This window comes from Tyto alba, unplaced genomic scaffold (genome assembly GCF_018691265.1).
Source record: "Tyto alba isolate M040663 unplaced genomic scaffold, T.alba_DEE_v4.0 Super-Scaffold_41, whole genome shotgun sequence".
Lineage (NCBI taxonomy): Eukaryota > Metazoa > Chordata > Aves > Strigiformes > Tytonidae > Tyto > Tyto alba.
Genome location: NW_024881317.1, coordinates 2730776 through 2748435, shown reverse-complemented (window position 1 = coordinate 2748435; position 17660 = coordinate 2730776). Strand labels below are relative to the sequence as shown.

General features: G+C 40.4%; 1 protein-coding gene across 1 annotated transcript; it reads left to right on the top strand.

Annotated features, from left to right (window-relative positions):
- Positions 1-601: 601 nt before the first annotated feature.
- On the top strand, positions 602-17628 carry DIS3L (DIS3 like exosome 3'-5' exoribonuclease). Its single transcript, XM_042804052.1, has 17 exons — positions 602-775; positions 2728-2881; positions 3668-3796; positions 4451-4586; positions 5311-5487; positions 6395-6473; positions 7468-7647; positions 8645-8814; positions 9606-9767; positions 10466-10713; positions 11586-11678; positions 12665-13198; positions 14010-14164; positions 14270-14448; positions 14780-14925; positions 16364-16538; positions 16614-17628. Exons 1-17 carry the CDS (start codon positions 646-648, stop codon positions 16920-16922), a joined length of 3156 nt encoding a protein of 1051 aa, XP_042659986.1. The 5' UTR covers positions 602-645; the 3' UTR covers positions 16923-17628.
- Positions 17629-17660: the final 32 nt, after the last annotated feature.

Sequence of the window (17660 nt, the reverse complement as noted above, 5' to 3'; positions counted from 1 at the left end):
TCCCGATTCCCTCAGTTCGTTCCCGCCTGCTCCGGCTCCCTCAACTGCCGCCTCGGTTCCCTCAACTCGCTCCCGCCTGCCCCGGCTCCCTCAGCTGTGGCCCCGATTCCCTCAGCTCGTTCCCGCCTGCCCCTCAGCTCCCGCCCCGATTCCCTCAGTTCGTTCCCGCCTGCCCCTCAGCTGCCGCCCCGGCTCCCCTCAGCTCGTTCCCGCCCCTATTCTCTCAGCTGTGGCCCCGATTCCCTCAGCTCGTTCCCGCCTGCCCCTCAGCTCCCGCCCCGATTCCCTCAGTTCGTTCCTGCCTTCCCCTCAGCTGCCGCCCCGGTTTCCTCAGCTCGTTCTCGTTTCGGTTCCCTCAACTGCGGCCGCTGTTCCCTCAGTCCGATTCCTGCCTGCCCCGGCTCTCTCAGCTGCCGCCTCCGTTCCCTCAGCTCGTTCCCGCCCCTGTTCCCTTAGCTGTGGCCCCGCTTCCCTCAGCTGCCGCCCCGATGCCCTCAGCTCGCTCCCGCCCGCCCCAGACACGCCACCCCAGCCCTTTCCCGCCCCTCCACCGAGGCCCTGCCTCGCGCGGTTGCACCGCCCCCCGCGCAAGCGCCCTGGCAGCAAGCGGGCCTGGCCGAGGGGTTGCAGCTTCCCGCCGCCCCAATGCTCCGCACGGAGAGAGTGTTGCAGCTGCGGGGCCAGCACGGCCGCTCGGTGCGCGTCGTGCGGGAGCACTACCTCCGCCCCGACGTGCCGTGCCGCAGCGCCCTGTGCCGGGCCGCCTGTCCCCGCGGTGAGGGGGCTGATGGCGGGAGGCTGCGAGGGGTCGGGGCTGCGAGTAGGGGAAGAGGGGAGGGAGATCCGGCCTGCCGGGCCCGGCATCGACCGAGCTGGAGCGGCGGGCAGCTTGCTGCCGGGGGGCCGTCGTGCCTCAGCTCGCGTAGGCCAGAGCTGGGTGGAAAAGGGTGATCCCTGGGCGGCGGTGATTCCCCCGCGGCCTTGGCAGGCGGGGAGGCCTCAGAAATGCTGGCGGGACCGGGGGCGGCGCAGGGCGACAGCGAGCGGGGGAAAAAAAAAAAAGCGAAATAACTCCGGGAGGGAGTTCGGGAGGAGAAGGGAGCTGGTGTGGGCTGCCCGGGGCTGGTCCCAGCCCTTTCCTCTCCCGTCCGAGCCGGGTATGGGCGGTGCTGAACAACAGCACACAAAATCGCGGACAAACCAAGCGGGTATCAAATCCTATAACAAAAGTATCCCCTTCAAAGCAAAATCCCTCAGAAATAACCGAGGTGTTAGTAAAAGAGAAAAAGAGAAGTTGGCTGTTACAGGGTTTATAACTGTGGACAGTTCACAGACAGTGATAAAAGGCTAAAGGATAATACAAGTTTAAAGCTTCCCTTTTTTTTTTTATTAAAAAAAAAATGCGTCAATTGCTACAGGGTGGTGTTTTAAAGCGTGAATTAAATTCTATACGTACCTGTTAAGTATTCTTACAGTGGGGCCAAGCTGTTACCTTGAAGCGGTTGTAATTCTGCATCAGCAGTTATTTCTGTTAAGTAATTAAATGTTACTGCCTGTGTTATATCTGGCCATTTCACACGCAGAAAGACTGCCAGCCTCTATGATACCTAGATTTGTTGTTGTTTTTACATACTGTGGTGCTATAATGTGCATCATAGATCATCGTGACATTTGGTTGATATTTCAGGGGGGTTTTGTTGTTAAATAGCACAGTTTATTTGGTGCAGGAAACTGTCTGGCAAATAACAAACATCACATACAACCTATTTAAAGAGACCAAATTATTTGCTTGCCTAAAAGAAAAGGTTGAGAATTTTAACTTTTTTTTTTTTTTTTCCCCCCTTCTGAACTGCGATTGACATAGATATTGTCACTTGGTTTAGCTGCCTATTGCAATTGAGAGCAAAATGTAGTGTAGTATATTACTGCTCCCTAGCATGTCAGGACTAGTGATAGTTACTGCTCCCTAATTTATTGCATTTGGCTGTAAATTCCTTAAGGATAAGTTATAGGCATACACCAGAAAAAAAGTCTTAACTCTCCTGCTGTGCCTAACTTCCTCTCTTCTGGATTTAAATGTAAGTTGTGCTGTAGATTAGTGTCAGAATACATCCCTTTGTAATTATTCTAGGTAACTCAGAGGTGAGGTGAACATTTGTTTTAATTCCTGACTCTACACAGTGTGCTGAGCAAACTTATTTCATGCACTGTGAGAGACTGCCGGCATAAATCACATCTACGGATACTTGTAATGGTGTGCTGTGCCTACTCAGAAGTTATTCTGATCTAGACATATAGATTAGGCAAGGATAGCTTAATATGGGCAGATCACATAAATCTTCAAGTGACATTTTACTTTTAATGCTTTTTGAATTATTAATAAATATTAGCTTTCTTGTGTGCATTCTGCCATCATCCATTATATGCCTCCAATGTGAGATGTAGCCGTGTTACTGTATGCAGAATTGTGCTTACTGGATTCAGCTCCTAGTGATCACAGGTAAATAGATTGTCCTATGTCAGCTTCTAAGAAATATGTGAAAATAACTTGACTTCTCAAGATCTATATACTTCTATTATATATAGTTTGCCTGCACTGTGGTAAGTTCATCAGTTCAGTGCTTATAATACCATAAGGGGTAAATAGGCATTGAAAGAAAATACAGTGGAGATTATTCAGTATTGCAACTGAAAGTTTTAACCTTTAAACTCTGAATTATATTTTAGATGGCAAATTGTTATCAGATGATGTTACACATTATATTGTCCCTGACTGCAAGGTTGTTCAAGATTACCTTGAGATTCTCGAGTTTCTGGAGCTAAAAGGTATTATTTTCATGCAAACAGCGTGTCAAGCTGTGCAACATCAGAAAGGACGCAGGTACTTACCCTATAATAATTTATTTTTATTCTAGATTGAAGTAAAGATACTAACTTTGTAGAATGTGTATTTAAACACAGTAACCCAAAGTTAGCAAATACACTGTGCTTAATTTGGGTTTAGGTCCTTCAAGTGTCTTAATGTAATTTTACAGAATGGAAAGAACTGTGATACTTTGTGAGCTGTGGACGTCAATGCCTGTCATAGTTTTCACTCGATAGGAGTGATATTAAACCTGTAGCATTATTAACTAACCAGATGGCTTGTGACAGGAATTAAGGAGACTTTGCAGTAACAGTATATCATATGCCACAACTAGATTATGGACATGTTTTTGGTTTGCTGTATTAAAGACTGAGCACTTGTCTTTGGGGAGAAATTAATACTATTATATGGTATTTACTTTACCAGACATTAAGATATATATTGCCATAGCATATAAGAGTGCAATTTGCTGTCAGAGTCTTCCTGTGTTTCTAAAGCACAAACAGCTGTGAAGAAGTAGCTCTTGTCCCCTAAGTGACAAAATAAGTTGCTGAACAGTTACAATGTTTTGTGGGACTCACTGGAAAACAAATATGTTTAAAAATCAGAAGTATTCATAATGGAAATTAGAACAGCTTGCTTACAGATGTTCTGGGTTTTATTATCAGTGGTGTAATTTAATGAATTAATTCCTTTGTGCATGACAGTACTTTTCCTTGAGTTTTTTAGCTATATTTTTATCAGGAGTTAAAATAGCATTATCATAAGAAAGCACAAGATTATATATTTTTCATATTGCAGACAATACAAGAAGTTACGAAATCTAGTAAGGGATGCTCGTCATGACTGTATTGTGTTTGCTAATGAATTCCACCAGCATTCTTATTTGCCAAGAGAGAAGGGGGAATCCATGGAGAAATGGCAGACCAGGTTTGTTTTAACTTCCATAGTAGTAGTACTATGCTGAACAACATTGTGACATTGTATTTAGGAATATTAATGTTAATTGGATGTGCAAGCATTCATACTCTTGCTCTGCTTAGCTCTGGAACAGTTCACAATAACTGAAATAACTGATTGTCCTTCTGTGATTAAGAAAGCATCAATGTTTTCTTAGGAAAAGAGACAGAAATGTACTTAATTGAATGCAATAATGCTAAAATAAACCTGGATCATTTTAAAGTTACACAGCCGCTTTAAAGAATGCTTTAGCATAATGAATACATCACGCACACCTTACTGGACTGTTGGATTTTGGGTCGGATAGCCTGCAAACACCATAGCATTGGAGTCTTGGCCGTTCCAGCTTGCTTTTTACAAACTCAGAGGAACAATATGTTATGTTGCAGCTAGCGCACAAGTGGATGTATTGGGGAGGAAACATTTTATTGTCTTCTCTTCTCTTGGTGCTTATGTATGGCACATAAGAATTTTTACAGATTTAAGGTTGATGTAGCTTGGTGTATACAGCTCAAAAGTATGCGTGTTAAACAAACAAAATCTTGTTTATACAAAGCCTGCAAATGTCTTGCAAGTAGCAAATGAGATATGCCAGAACTCTTACTTCAAACTTTGCTTTTTTAGGAGTATTTACAATGCAGCAGTCTGGTATTATAATCACTGCTTGGGTCAGATGCCAGTTGTTATGGTAACAGAAGATGAAGATGCTATCAGGCAGTACGGAAATGAAACAGAAGGAGTGTTTGTGATTTCCTTCAAGGTAACATGCCAGAAAAATAGAAGAAGGTTTCTGTTATGCTGCATCAAAATGATGAAGCAAGTACATTAAAGCCCAATGTATAGCGCAAATCATTTCAGAGTTTATGTTTAAGAAAACTATGATGCTAACTCATGTCTTCATTTATCAAAGAAAGCAAAGATGTCAGTCATGGGAATGCCATAAAAAATGGTGGCAGTGAGCCAGCCAGAGACCTGAAAAGAAAAACAGCAGCTCTAAAGATAAAGGTCATTTTTCTTCAGAGCCCTTTTCATTGTTTTCCTTGTTTTTAAAGAATTTGGCATTGATGAACAATGATCAGTTACCTCAGCCAGCTGTCTGAATTTGTAGTGCAAGCAGTCCATAAACAACTGCAGCCTAAATATCCATCAGCATTATTCTGCCAGTTGACTTGCCTTGACTGCTTAGGATACAGTGATGCATGAGAACATAATTCATTCTTCATTAGGTTGTTGATCTCTGATACTGCTTGTATTCAGCCGGATATGTGGATGGGATGTTTATGTTTAGCTGTGAAAGGTTTCTGAGTAAAAACATGAATCTAGAACAAGTCTGTGATGTTTAGAGCAGATACATAATTACTGCTTGGAAATGCTATTTGACTGTAGCATACGTGACAGCTCTTGTCCACTATGGACTCTCCAAATGCATTATTAGAACAAAGACCTCTAAATACTTTCGTGTTTGTTTATATATGTACATACAGAATTACTTGGATAACTTTTGGCCTGACTTAAAGGCTGCCCATGAACTCTTTGACTCTATACTTCAAGCTCAGCGTGAACGGGAGAGTGAGAGCCAAGAAAACAATGGAAAAGAATATCCTGAGCACTTACCTATGAAAGTACTGGAGGCTGGGATCAAATCTGGAAAATATATACAGGTAGTTTACTATATAGAGAGCATACAGAGAACATTGCAGTCTTGTGCTTGGTCCCTTTAGTTTCCTGAATTAGACTGATTAGATAAAGAAATATTGCTTTAGTGGGAAAAGGGGAAGAAAACAGAAAAAAAAAGAGTAGGAGAATGGAACGGATTAGGAGTCTCAGAATGATTCCCCTACTTCATCTTGTGAACACATGGTTTTTTTTTTCTCTTGGAGAAGTTAAAATGAGAATTTGTTACTGAGAATCTTAAATTTGCTATGGATTTTTCTTCACGTTGATATGTGATAAACCTCTAAATTGAGAAACTGGGTGTGATATGAAGCAGCTAGTTCTCATTCTTAAATATAAATAATGCTGCACAAGGGCAGCATTTCTTACTTCATTTGCACAGAGGTCTCTGTTACTGAAATTAATTTATGGTTTTATGGCTGTTCAGGGCCTTAATATGGATTGTTGGTGGACAGGTGTCCTCTTAAAAACAATTTAAAGAATTAGAGGTAGTAATTTGTTCCTTTCTTGATAATTTCGGCAGTGAGGCGAGAATACAATATGAACAGAAAGACTGAGTTTTTTCTTTCTTGTAGGAATAACTCCAGATTCCATATTAAGGCAGGCAGCAAAAACACTGCCTGTGCTTTGAATAAAAGGACCTTTACCATCTTACAATTAAATTGAGCATTTAAAAGAACTTAGCATTCTTTTCCAGAAGTGAGTACTTAACATTCTGCATTGTACATTCTCCTCCTACAGAGAGAACAATTGTGTTCAAAATAACCTATATATCAATAAAAACTACTAATTCATCTAAAAATAATTGTAAACCCCAAAATCTTATACTTTAAAGTTGTCACTATAGAGGCGTGACTCTTTCATTCTGTTTATTGGTTTGTTACTTTCTTTCAGGGTACACTGAATGTCAATAAGCATAGAGCACAACTGGAAGCTTTTGTTCGACTCCAGAGACTTGGCGGTAAAGAAACAGGTGAAAAGACAACGAGAGGATTTACTCAGTTCATTTTTGACAGTTTGTGCTTTTTACATTAAGCCATCTAGCCATATGTATGTAGCTGTTCAGGTTTTAAACAAGATGAAAGCTAAGTTACTTCAAGGTTTGGGTTATTTTCATGGGCAAAAACGGTGCCTGAAGATTAACCCAGAGGGTGGGCCTCATGAGAAAACAATACCCTTTGCGTTCTCCTTCCTCTTAGTACCTTTGGCCATGGTTTGGACTCTTGTCCTACTAGCAGGTTTCCCTAGACCTTTTCTGAAGTTGAATATACTATATTATTGAATATAATATACTATACTACTATACTGTGCTTTGCTCCAACTAAAGATGACCACTCATTTCACTGAAATAAGTGTTTGCATAGACATTGGCAGAATTAGGAAGCTGGTCATTGTGAACATAAAAGGAAAAATGCCTTTTGGGTCAGATTGGAACGCCAGTATTGTCTTTCTGGTATGAGTTAGTAATAAATACCTTTGAAGGAACAGTCCATTATCCTTGCACAGATATATTGTCTCGGCTTTCGCTAGTAAGTACTTTCAAATGTTCCTGTGACAGACCCTGCAGTCAAGCTGGTGTTCAATATGCTATTTTTTGAAGACTTTTTTTTCAAAACTTGTTTTAATCTGGACCCTGTCCAGAATCCTGTGGCAGTGGTTTCTACAATTTAACTGTGTTGTGTGGTTTTAAAGCTGCTCCTAGGAACAGTGAACTCGTCATAGCCTATGCTGCTTTTTATCCAAGAGTTCACTTACAAAATTACTTAATATCTCCTTTTTTTTTTTAAAAAAAAAAAAGGAAAAGGTTTTAATTTTCTTGCAATATTAATTACTTGCCAGTAGTCCTTTCTGGAAGAAATCATATTGCAAATGTCATTTTCTGTTATTTCAGCAGAATGCTGCCAAGAGTGGAGGGATTTTAATTTTTTAGCAGTTCATAGTTCTATTTCTTTTAATTTTAAATTTAGAACTTCGGAGCGACATCCTCATTTATGGAGCCAGAGCTCGAAATCGTGCAATCCATGGTGATGTGGTAGTTGCTGAGTTACTACCTTTGCATGAATGGAAAGGAAGGACTGTTGCCCTTTGTGAAAATGAGGCTGAGGATAAAGCATCTGCAGACATCACTGGTGACCCTATGCCCACAGGTAAAGTAGACAGTGTGATACAGTGTTTTGTTAAGATTACCTCACTCCCTTGGTCCAAGCTGAGTTGTACTCTTCATTATATAGTCCCTTCCCTCAGTTTCTGTGATTGTCACATTTTTTGCACCATGGTAAATTTGAAGTGATTATCGCAAATGAAAGCATTCTAACATATCCCAACAAGAGGCCACTAGATTCTTTCCACATGTGAAACACCCCCTTTTTTTTTTTCTTTAATTTAATTTTCAGAAACAGATGAATTATTGTACTTATCTTCCTAAAATACTGAGTTTGCTACCCAAACGCATCCTGTCACTCTTCACAGCTCTACAAGAGACAAACTGGCATTCTAGTACAGATCAGTTTTACCAGGGTGTGCACTCAAGTCCTCCACTGTCACTGTTGGTTACACAGAAAGATAACTGCATCCTTTTCATTCCCTGATGACAAATAACGTTCAAGATGAACAAATTTTAAGTGAAGGAGTGTCCAGCTCCCATTACAATGTGACATGCCTGTGTACCATGGGAACTTAGAGTATTATTTGAAAATATTACTCTGCAAGTATGGCAATATCTTAAAAGTTTCCCGAGGTCAGAGTTAAAAGCTTTAGTAGGTTAATAAACTTCCTGCATGAAAACGCTGTTTGATTTTCATCTTTGCTATTAAAAATTTTCAGTATTTTCTATTAGAATTGGCCACATTTCAGTAGTAGTGGGAATCTCTCTGAATAATTTATGTACTGTATCAGTTGGAATCTATACAATGAGTTAGTCTCCACATAAATAAAAGCTCATTAAAATCTGGCTGTGCCAACGATAATTTGTAACAAACTTGTATTGTTGCCCGCATACCATATGTTGTTAGCAACCGTAATGGAGACTTGTGGACGCATTAGTTCACATTACAAAGCAATGAATCTTCTGTACCTCCCACATGTTCGCTTTCATGTGCCTGTTTAACTCTTTAATGTACAGCCCACAATGTTCGTTATTAAAAGGTAAAGTCGTTGGAATCATGCAAAAGAACTGGAGGGATTATGTGGTCACTTTCCCCTCTAAAGAAGAGAGCCAGTCCCAGGGCAGAAACACTCAGAAAATCCTTGTTATACCTTGGGACTACCGAATTCCCAAAATCCGGATCAGTACCCAGCAAGCTGAAGCATTACAGGTAATTTGACAGAAGGGTTTCTCTATTCTGTGCTCCTACAAAATCATGCGGGTGTTCTATGCTTTAATGATGTTCTTCCTGGCAAAAACATGGGTAAAACTATTAATAAAAGTTAAGTCTGTAAGAACAGCACAATTTCTGCCTTGAAGGAATGCGTTCAATTCCTGTCGAATCGTGTCAGCTTCAGGTAATGAAGCTTATTTGCGTTCTGAGTTTGGGCCACAGTCTAGGTACCCTGAGCATTTCTGTACTACTTGCCTTTCTGCAAAATTAAAGGCTATGGGGTATAAATTGTAATAGCCTTTGTGGCTTTATTGGAACTATGACTATATAGAATTTTGATGAAAGTAGTAAGGAGAGCTTTTCAACAAATTGATAATGAGTTATGATGACTAGCCTGCCATTGCTGTAGAAAGAAGAAACATGGTTTTGTTCAGTCCTAGCTGCTTTTACCTTGTAATGTTAAGTACTTCTTCACAGACAAGAAGTATATTCCAATTGTGTCTTTTCTGGTATAAGAATATTTGTATACATCTTGGTTTTGCTTTTATTTTTTGTACTTTAAGATAGAAATTCTCTGTATAATTACCCCAAGTGGGTCTTTGATCAGGAAAAAGTTGTAATTTTCAGTATTTCCTTGTATGCTGCTGCTTGTGGCTTTTTCCTTTATATAAAGTTTTTAGAGGTTCCAGTCTCTTTGGGATAGCATTGCTTGCCCCTGAAGGAATATTTTTATTAATTGCTTGTCAGGAGCACATTGCTGTTCTAACAGAATTGTCTTGCTGCTACAGGATTATAGAGTTGTCGTGCGTCTTGATTCTTGGGAGTCAACTTCTGCATATCCAAACGGACACTTTGTGAGAGTTCTAGGAAGAATCGGAGATGTTGAGGGGGAAATTGCAGCTATTCTGGTGGAGAACAGCATTTGTGTTGCCCCTTTCTCAGAAATCCAGGTTGGTCTTTGTGATTAGATACATTCTTTTCGGTTGATTTCCAGGGCCCTGTTTCTCAAAGACGGTCTTTGAGAGCTGAATGTCTTAGTTGCCAACAGGTTTTTGAAAGCTGAAAACTATTTACGGATTATTTTTCTGGAATTACTTTTGGATCAGTAGTTCTAGAGATACTATGAATTTTCAAGTCAAGAGAGATTTTTAACATAATCTGTTCACTATGAGAAGATTACAAACTCTTAATTCTATTTTGAGGTAGACTTTTAAGATATTACTGTCTTTGTGGTACTGATCCTAAAGGCCTGGTCTTACTGAAATCATTGTCTTAAATCCCTTTGTCTTCAACGAGGAGAAGAACCAGCTCCCATAGATAACTATTTTGAGTATACCTACAATTAATTGAAAGAAAAAGAATGTAAAAAAAACATATGCATTGGTTATGTTTGCCAGAGCTTCAATATCACCACAATAATACCAGTTAATAATATGCACAGCATTGTTTTCAATTCTGTTTCGTGCATTCCGTAAAGTAAACGTAATAGATTGACTTGGAAAATGCAAGAAAAGAAGAATTTGTCTGGGATGAAAAAGTACACAAAACAATTAATTGTAGAAAAGGAAGAGCTAATTAAATCTAACTTCTTGACTTCTTTTTGTAGAAAAGATATAAATGTATGTTTGTCAATAATATTTCTGTACAGATGAGTGAAATACCTGTAAGTTCTTCAAAGAGTCCATGGAAGGTGGATCCAGAGGAGGAAAAAAAACGTCTTGACTTAAGAGACACACATTTGATATTCAGCATTGACCCAAAAGGCTGTGAGGATGTGGATGATGCCCTCTCCGTTCGAACTCTGCCTAATGGGAATCTGGAGTTAGGTGTCCACATTGCAGATGTAACCCATTTTGTGGCAGCAAATTCTTACACTGATGTTGAGGCCAGAGCAAGGTAAATTATCTTCTAAAAATTAGAAAATTTATGGAGCTTAGAAGTTTGTCATGCTACCTTAAAGAAATATTGGAAGGAAGGAAGGAAGGAAACATTCTTTCTTCTTTCATGTCATGGAAACAGCTTATTAAAACTAATGTATAACTAATGGTGTTCTGCTTTGATTTGGATAAAATAGTCCTGCTGGGGAAGAGACTACTTTCTGACCTACTGCTTCACCCTTTTACTATGAAATTGCTCTTTTCCACAAAGTTATGATTAAGTTCATCTTTCCCTAATCACTACTGTTTGCTTTATAGTGTACTTTAACATTTGTGATTTGAAGTATTTGCAAACCACTTGTTTCGCATTCCAAGGAGGATGAATCCTCACACAGAACATAGAACACCCACAAAATGGAATTAAGTCCTACAATAATTTATTTCCAGAGATATTTGGCAGACTTATGTTTTAATATTCAACTTTGTGTTTTAATATGCCAAATATTCTATTCTTTTTTTTTTTTTTCATTTATTGCCACTGTTTTAAACTAGTGAATTACTTTATGAAATGTATTCTTTGTAGACGCAAAGAAATGTATATTGTATAGCCAGCAGAGGTTTGATGTAGCCATTAAATGACCTCCTCTTAGTTGTACAGCACTAGTTCTGGCCTTAATGACAGATGAGAATACCAGGGAAGGCAAAATTAGGTTTATACTATACAAATAATTATTTAAATAATTTGACTTTGGTATTGCACATGTGTGTGTTCTGGAAGAATCATGCCGTGTGTCTTGTTTTGCTGAAGCGATGCTAATATCACAAACTGCTTGGGAGATACACACCAATGAGTCCTTGTGAGAAGAACAGTAAATGTATTTTATTCTTCAGGGCAACAACTTACTATTTAGCGGATCGTCGTTATGACATGCTGCCCTCCGTCTTGAGTGCTGATATATGCTCTCTTCTTAGTGGGGCTGATAGGTAAGATTTTATAATATTTCTGAGGAAAGAGATTTTTACAAGTTAATTATTGCAACCAGTTTCTCTGTTTATCAGTTGGTTGGATATTTTTACATTGTTGCTAATCCTCAGCAGAAAGAATAGTTTACATACATTAAAAAATATCTTTCAATTCTACCATAGTTATGTTACCGTACAATAAACTGATTTGGCTGGGAAAAAAAAAATTAATTCCATGATATTTTTTTTTTTTCCCCTCAGATTTTGAACACTTTGTGGGTTCTGGTAAATGTTACCTTATGTTACCTATTCCGTAGGAACTGTGTATGCACTTGCTCTTTGAATTATTTGTTACTGTTTGTAAGTGAAGTAGTAGAGAGTCACGAAAATATGGTATATTTTACAATGATTACCTTATCCTCCAATAATGTTTACCCCTATCCTTAGCAATTTGCTTTGTATTTAAACAGCAGCCTAAAGGTGAAGGCATCTTTGGTCTTCACTTGTTTTTTCCCATAGGTTTCGGTCTGGAGGGCGTGCGCCCCTGTGAATGGTCAGGTTTTTTACTATTGTCCTATTCCTCACACATGCCGTTACCTCACTTTATTACAATTTACAGGGCTGGCTGGCACGAGGATATGCAGGGTGCAGATATGTTCATTGTGGATGCCTCCGTCTAATAAAAAGGAATAGAAATAACTATTGCAGCGTAGCTGTGCTTTAAAATAGATGTGGCCTTGTATCTTAAGGGTACTCTGCCTCAACAGGTGGATTGAAAATACTGCTGACGCAGTTGGTCCTCATTTATTAAGTTGTGATACGGGAGAGTGGAAGGCAAGTGCATTAATTAGTGGTGTTGTTGAGGACTCGTTTGTTTCATGAAGAAAAAGATGTTTCCAATAAAAAAAATCAGAATGAAACTTGTACATTTTTAACAGTTGAATTTGCTTGAAAGGATAGTTTCAGTCAATCAGAACTATTTCTAGAATTGTGATCTTATTTTTAAGGTATGCTGTCAGTGTCTTGTGGGAACTAGAAAAAGAATCATACGAAATACTGAGAGTCTGCTACAAGAAAACCATCGTTCGCTCTGCATACAAGCTCGTTTACGAAGCAGCACAGGGATTGTTAGACGGAGACACGAGTGTTTCTGGTGATATCCTGGAACTGAAAGACTTGGATGAAAGAACTAGACAGAAGAAGTTGGCTGAACTGGTTTGGGCAATATCAAAACTCACCGATATAGCACGACACTTTAGAGCTAAGCGGGACAGCTGTGGTGCTCTGGAACTAGAAGGGTTAGAAATCCAAGTGCAACTGGACGATGAACATAATATCCATGACCTCGTCCCCAGGCAGCCTCTGGAGGTGCACGAGACTGTAGCGGAATGTATGATTCTTGCCAACCACTGGGTGGCAAAAAAGATTTCAGAAAATTTTCCTCATCAAGCTTTGTTGCGTCAGCACCCTCCACCACGACAAGAATTTTTTACTGAACTTCGAGAATGTGCCAGTGCCAAAGGTTTCTCAATAGACACACGGTATTTTTTATTACGTATTTTAAGTGCTTTAATTAAAGTTAAGGAGTTAACTATTTGGCTATGTTATCATTAAAAAACATTACAGTTCTGAGTATCAGTGTTAATAGACACTGCACAGCAATTCTTAGGAAAAATTTTTACCGTAACCTTTCTGTGAGCAGGAGATGATGTTCTAAACAGGAGATGCTGCTTGCATCCTGCTGGCTCTACTGAAAATGGCAGTATCTGAATAATTTTGGACGCATCCAAAAAGAATTTCTTCAGTCACTGTGTGGTGGTTAAGCTCTGTAATAGCCTTATTTCCTGTAAGAGTAGTGTAAGGGAGTACGTGTTTAAATGAAGTTAACTCTGTGCAGTATACTAATTTTAAATGACTCAAATTCAGAACTACTTTGTCAAGATAATAGGAGAAGGCCGTGAGCTTCATCACATTCGGAGGCATCTTTTCTGGACATCACAGAGTGTGAAGGGCACCAGCAGTGCCTCCTTTTAATTGGATGTCACCCTTTGTGCCCTCCTGTACAGAACAGGTTTTGGACCAGCTCTCTGTTTTGCACAGCACAGAATAGGGTTTTGCTCCAGTCCTCCTTGGTTCTCCAGGTTGCAGCAGACAGGCCTGTTGGTGAAAACACGTTTCTTCTAAACATTTTTCTAGAGCAGAGCTATTATGAAACTGTGTTGAAAGTTTTAATATCATTTTGCTTGTCATTCATAGCTTTGTAACTATCAATTTTCATGTGCTGTTTTTAACTATCAGCTATTATGATCAGGGATAGCGTCATTTTCTTCAGAATTAACACTTTTTTGGCAGGTCTAACAAAGCATTGGCTGAGTCTCTGGATAAAGCGAATGACCCACTGGATCCAATTGTAAATAAACTGTTGCGAACTATGGCCACTCACGCCATGTCTAACGCGCTGTACTTCTCAACTGGCTCTTGTCCTGAGGAAGAGTTTCATCATTATGGTATCTTGTCACGTTATTTTTTTTATGCTATTCCTGTTACTGTTTCTGAACTGCTGGGTGGGAGGCTGCTGATTACTTTGATTATTTAACCTTTTTTATTTGTAGGACTTGCCTTAGAGAAGTACACCCATTTCACTTCTCCAATTAGAAGATACGCTGATATTGTTGTCCACAGGCTCTTGGCAGCAGCAACTCTGACTGAAGCTAAAGGAGATGTGAAGGATGATGTATTCAGTAACACGGATCTTCAAGAATTGTGCAGGCACATTAATAACAGAAACCGGGTAAGGTGGTGGTTGTGCGCGGCTCCGAGTGTTGGTGTGCTGCTGAACAGAAAGGGATTCCAGCCCTGACTGGCTTTTGGGTACTACAGCGACATAGTATCACTCATTACTTGTGATGCTTTGGGGCTTTTTTACTTCAGTATCAGTAAAAGTGACTTCATGCTTCACCTGTACTACGTGTAGGATTTCTTTTTAGATGTCATTTTTCTAGGGGACAGGTAAGGGAGTAAGTAATGGGAAAAAGAAACTATGGAAATCAAAGCCAAACAAGCTCGTTGAAATATTTATTCCGGTGGTTTTGTGTTCTCTTTTTTGGGGGGGGTGCTTGCAGGCAGCCCAGCATGCTCAGAAACAGTCTACTAAACTCTTCCAGCACATGTACTTCAAAGACAAAACCTCAGAAACAGATGAGCGCTGCATAGCAGATGGCGTTATTTACTCGATTCGAACAAATGGTGTGCTTGTTTTTATACCAAGGTGAGTTGATTAGAGCTTGGACTGAGCTTAAAAATAAGACCCAAGTGTCACTAAAACGCTGCGAGGACACCTCTGGTCCTTGAGAAAGGAAGTGTTTATAGTGCAGCCTGGTGTTGACTGATGACTGTGTTTTAGAATTTTGTTGTAAATCCTGATCAGTGTTTTTCTGTGCATTAACCCTGAAAATGAGTTCCTATGAGCAAATGGTAACTGTGCTGCACAGTATGCATTTCTTTTAAAACAGTAAAAGGACAGGTTTTGCCCGAGTGGCTGCTAGGGCAGAATGACTGGGATATTTTCCCCTCCCTTTTTTTCTTTTTAAATAATCCAAAGTGATTTTCCAAATCACAAAGCTCTGAATTCCTCAGCACTCTTTTCCTTCACTACAGACTGTAGTTTACACCTGCTAGGAGCACCTGTTGAACAGCTACTCCTCAGAGGCAGCAGGGGGGGCACAGAAATGGTGACGTGGTGTTTATGGCTGTTGAGCTCATCTAAGTGCCTGCATCTCAGCTCAGCCTCTGATTTATGCTAGCAGAAAGCGCCTCTTTGCACGAAGCTAACATTGCATTTTAATTTCTGAGCTTTTGAATCTGTATTTTAAAGTATAGACTTAGATGTGTTTTGCTTAGGGTGGGAGTTGACTAGTAAGGGATGTAAAGAGGCACTAGGCACCACGGGACGGGGGAGCACTGCCTCCCACGAGCCTTGGCCGGCTCTTCAAGCTGGGGGCAGAGACCTGCCCTCCCCCCCGGCTGGCTCTGGCCACTTTGGGTCAGTTAATCATCTTGGCGTTTGTGCGTTACTGGCAGCAACGCTGTCGCCTAGCTGACAGGTATGAGAAATGTAGGTCTAAGAACTCTCCTTTAAAGAAAAAAAGAAACAAACCCCCCAAACCAGTTTACAGAGATGATGGGTAAAGCAAACCATTACAGGATCCTCACCCCGGGCTGAGTGTGGAGATAGAGCAGCGACCTGGAGGCCCGTTGGCTCCAGCCTTGCGGCTGGCTCGGCTTGCACGCCAGGCTCCCTTCCAGAGAACCCAGGGCAGTACCCTGCTGGTCTTTAAGAAGTTTTCTTTCAGTGGAGAACTGTTTGCTCACCCTGCTGTCTGGAATAACCTGTACCACTGCTCTTCTCCTAGCATCGACCCTTCCAGGCTCCACCCAACACGTGAGATAATGGATCACTGACTGTACTTGACTTTTGCTTTCAAAACACTTCAGTCGCTGTCTCCAGGCTGGTTTTGTACACTCTGGGGTTTCTTTGACAACACACACCCCTATCCCTGAAGCAGGATGATCAGGCTACTGTGTTGGCCCCTTTGTATTGCTTTTATATAATCCTAGCTCGCCTTCTGTTGGTTTCAAAATTAAGAGAATGGATATGGGTGAAAAGTGTTAGAACAGCTTCTGTCTGCTCATCTGCTTTTCTGTAGATACGGAATCAAAGGTGCTGCGTACATGAAAAACAAGGAAGGATTAGTCATCTCTTGTCAAGGTGATAGGAGCTGTGAGTGGAAGCCTGGATCACTCCATCGCTCTCAGAATAAAATTACTTCTACTACCACGACTGGAGAATCAGTTACATTAAGCCTTTTTGATCACGTTACAGTGAGTATTTAATCAGAAAGTAGTAAAAAGAAATAGCACCATGAGAAATAAAATAATTTTTATATTGTTTTTAAGGTGAAAATACTTGTGCAGGCTTCCCGCTGCCATGCTGACACATTCAAGCTTGAAATACTCAGGAATGCACCGTATCAGACTTCCAACACGGAGGGTTCCCAGAATTCTCACGTGGTGAAATCTGACGTTGCGAAAGAGGTCAATGAGGCTGCAGAAGCCGCCCAGTGTGCCCAGGAAAAAGCACAAGTTGAAGTCCTTGATGAAGACTACCAGGAGTACTGCCAGAGCAAGGGAGCAAGCTTGTACCAGCTGCTGGAGGAGATCAGGGATTTGGCCCTATTAGACGTTTCAGCTGATGTTAGAACTTGAACTAGAACCGAGTAACAGTGGCTTGGCTGGGTTCTGCTCCCAGTCCCCTGGTGTGATTAAGTTGTTCTTTTAAAAAAAGCAGTCTATTTAAATATTCATGAGTCCTTCTAATATGAAACTAAATGTCTATTTTAAGAAATAATTATTTTTATGAGATTATGAACATGTATGAGTTTTTAAAAGATTTTATACTTGATAAATCTCATCTTCCAGACTAAACAGTGTGGTGAATTCTTTTAACTATCAGGAAAAAAAGCTACTTTTCCCTTTTGCCCATAAATTAAATTCTTAAAAGCAAAGTATTTCCTACAGCTGTTGGCCATCATTCACTATACTTTAGTGAGTTTAACTCATAGCAACAAGGATGTAAAAAGCTAAACTCCTTCACACTGATCTACAATACAGAATTTTGCTGAAATCCCCCAGCTGCACATCTGGCATAAAGTAACAGCTCTTGCCACGAGTTTATTTAATCTGCTGAAGTCATGCTTCTTGTTTCAGTTTCTAGAAATTCAGTTTGTTATGAACAGCGTACTACCCTGTGCTCTTGGAGAGGGCAGGCTCAGGGCTTTACCATTCCCGTTCCTTCCAAAAAAGGGAAAAGTGATTGTGCAAGGAGACACAAGACTCTGAGAAGGGGATGGAACAGAGCCTCAAGCCAGGGACCAGAATCAGCTGAAGATAATTAATCTGGTCAAAGCCAAAGCATGTTCCCCTGAGGGGAGGTACTCCTCTGTG